This window comes from Zingiber officinale, chromosome 1B, assembly GCF_018446385.1.
Source record: "Zingiber officinale cultivar Zhangliang chromosome 1B, Zo_v1.1, whole genome shotgun sequence".
Classification (NCBI taxonomy): domain Eukaryota; kingdom Viridiplantae; phylum Streptophyta; class Magnoliopsida; order Zingiberales; family Zingiberaceae; genus Zingiber; species Zingiber officinale.
In genome coordinates, this window is record NC_055986.1 from 629,318 (window position 1) to 632,070 (window position 2,753).

General features: G+C 47.6%; 1 protein-coding gene across 1 annotated transcript; it reads right to left on the reverse strand.

Moving 5' to 3' along the window:
• Window positions 1-1,702: 1,702 nt before the first annotated feature.
• Window positions 1,703-2,122, reverse strand: LOC121992678 (cyclin-P4-1-like). The gene has a single exon (XM_042547194.1). It carries the CDS (start codon window positions 2,120-2,122, stop codon window positions 1,703-1,705), a length of 420 nt encoding a protein of 139 aa, XP_042403128.1.
• Between the last annotated feature and the right edge of the window lie 631 nt (window positions 2,123-2,753).

Sequence of the window (2,753 nt, forward strand, 5' to 3'; positions counted from 1 at the left end):
CGAGTTTGGCGGCCCTTATCTCGACCAGAGCGTCGAGTTCCTCCCTTGAAAGCGTCACCGTGTGCTGTCGTCCAGCCTCGTCCATTGTCTCTGCTCGGATGCAGGAGCGTTCCCACAGACGGCGCCAATTTGATCCTGTCCGAACCAGAAGTCAACAGACGCTGGGCACGTGACGCTCCAAGGCTCGCTGATGTAGGTCTCCAACTAGTGTCGAGATGCTCCGGCTATCCTGCACAGAAGTCGAGCCGGGAAGGGGATTCCCAGCGACGACCCTCCGACGCTCAAGTCAGGTAAATCACGATGAACAAGGTGGCTCCAGAAGTCTCAGAGTACATACCATCCTCCTCTGTCGATGAAACCTGAGGTTCTTTATATAGAGCTGTGAAAGGTTCGGGCACGTGTACCAAGGTGCATAAGTGTCCCCTGTCCTATCCTAGGTATGCGGCTGTCAGAAAGCTTACCTGTCCTTTCCTAGGTACGCGGCTGTCAGAAAGTTTACCTGACCCATATCGCTACAGTCAAAGCATGCCCTCGATGGGACAGCAGAATCCCCTGTCACAAGATTTGGAGCATGACACACACGTGAAACCTACAGGTTGTTGGAGAAAGAAATCCTTTGGCCATTTCCTTTGCTCCAAACTTGTAGTCCGAGCGGAAAGATACCTAAACATCCGACCGGACATCCGCAGTGGTTTACTTGTGCTTTGTGGAGACTAACAAACAGGGGTGCTTTATGACTGTGATCGGTCAAAAGGTCAGCTCGGCCCATGACCTTTTTAACTGAGCGTCGGAACCCCGATTTGACAGGGTGCCTACCAACTATGAGTGCAAACCGGCCGGACCTTTCCGGGTACTCGATTCCATCGGCCGGCCGGCAGTCCAATCGGACCGGCCCTCTATGGCCGTCCGTCCGGTCGGACCACATTCTCCTCTGGGTGGGCGGCTGTTCCGGTGACTTCCACTTGGCGTTGACTTTGCAAGAAAAAAGGGGGGGGGCCCGCTCTTACTACCGGATCAATATGAAAAATATATGTCCGCATGTAGGCCTGTTCAACCGGTCGGTTAACCGGTTTACCGGTTTATCGGTTCCGGTTAATTCCGGTTTACCATGATTTATTTAAAACCGGTTAACCGACCGGTATCTTACCGGTTCTACCGGTTCCGGTTGAACCGGTTCCGGTCGGTTAACCGGTTCCAGCCGAGAACCGGTAAAACTAAAGTTAAGAGTTCCAGACCTTTAATGAAATAACAAAACAAACAAAAAGACCATTAATTAAAAGGCTTAATATAGAAATTTTCTCATGTTCTCGACTAAATGTTGTAGATTGATATCCAGTTCATACTGTTACATTACTCTTACCTACTTAATAGATATTGCTACACGTATTCTACTTGGTTCTTTGAAGATAGAACCTAAAGAAAGCTACCAATTCCAACAAATTTGCCAATTTTCAATGTATGAGAAGGACATTCTGCCGAATGGCTGCAAGTATGTCTCAAGCCTCATTCTGTTGACACAATTTATTTTTTCAAATTGATTGATCATCATTTGGAAAAAAAACATGTATCCACTTCATTGTTAGTTGGCAGGTGTAAAGAGAGGGGGAGAGAGAGAGAGAGAGCGCAATTAATGGGATAGCAAGTTGAAGCACACTAAATCAGCAGATTGTAAATAAAGGAATTAGGAACCACTAAGCTTGGATCATAATTGAGTAATGCAATTGTTAATTCCAAGAGCTAATTGCTCTGTTTCTTGAGGAGGATGGCATTTAGATACATACATGTCGTCCATGAATTTGACGGCGGTGAGGACGCTGATGATGAAGAGGCGGTGGACGTTGAAGGAGTCGAGGGCAACGGCTTGGCGGCTGTCGGCGAAGCTGTCGAGGTATATGTACACGATGACGTAGCAGGAGGGGCTGCAGTAGGCGTAGCGGAAGATGCGCACCAGGTAGTGGCGCACCGAGATGGACGGCTTCCGCACGCACTGGAAGGCCGACGGAGCTCGTTGGCCGTCGGAGGCAGCGTCGTTGCGCTCCACCAGCCACAGGAGGATGGCTGAGAGGACGGAGACGATGGCCGGAACGACAAGCCGTTCGTCGGCAACCGGTTGCTCTACCATGGCAGGAGATCTCGCTCCCGCTAACTCTTTGCAGATCAGGTGGCGGCGGCGGTTGGACAGATTGGAGACGTAGACGTGTCCAAAAATTTATTTATATAAAAACTTTCAAGATGAGACCAAGTTTATTTATACTTTTAGAGAGGTATGTGCTTTAACAAAATTTATCCAGAAGATTGTGAAGAGTTCTGCAGGTTGAGCTCGAGTCCATTGAAAGGTATATGAAAGAATTTTGAAGCACCATTTGGTCAGATACTCAGATTTCATTTTATAGACTAGATTCATTTACCATGTAATTTGTATTCCATGGCTTGTATTAAAACCAAGTCAACCGGTTGGTGCCTAGTTTTACCGGTTTACCGGTTAAACCGGTAAAAAAAATCCAAAACCGGGAATCAACCGGTAAACCGGTAAAAACCGGTTAACCGAAACCGATTAAAACCGATTAACCGGTTAACCGGTAAATCGGAACCGGTAAGCTACCGATTCCGGTCCGATTTTCGGTTTGTCGGTTTTTCTGCACAGCCCTATCCGCATGGATAACCGAATTGGTCCTCATGGTGACAAATTACCATATAAAAGTAAGAGTTGAATCCCTGGGAAGAATCTCCTAGAAAATAAAATTTCTCCCATC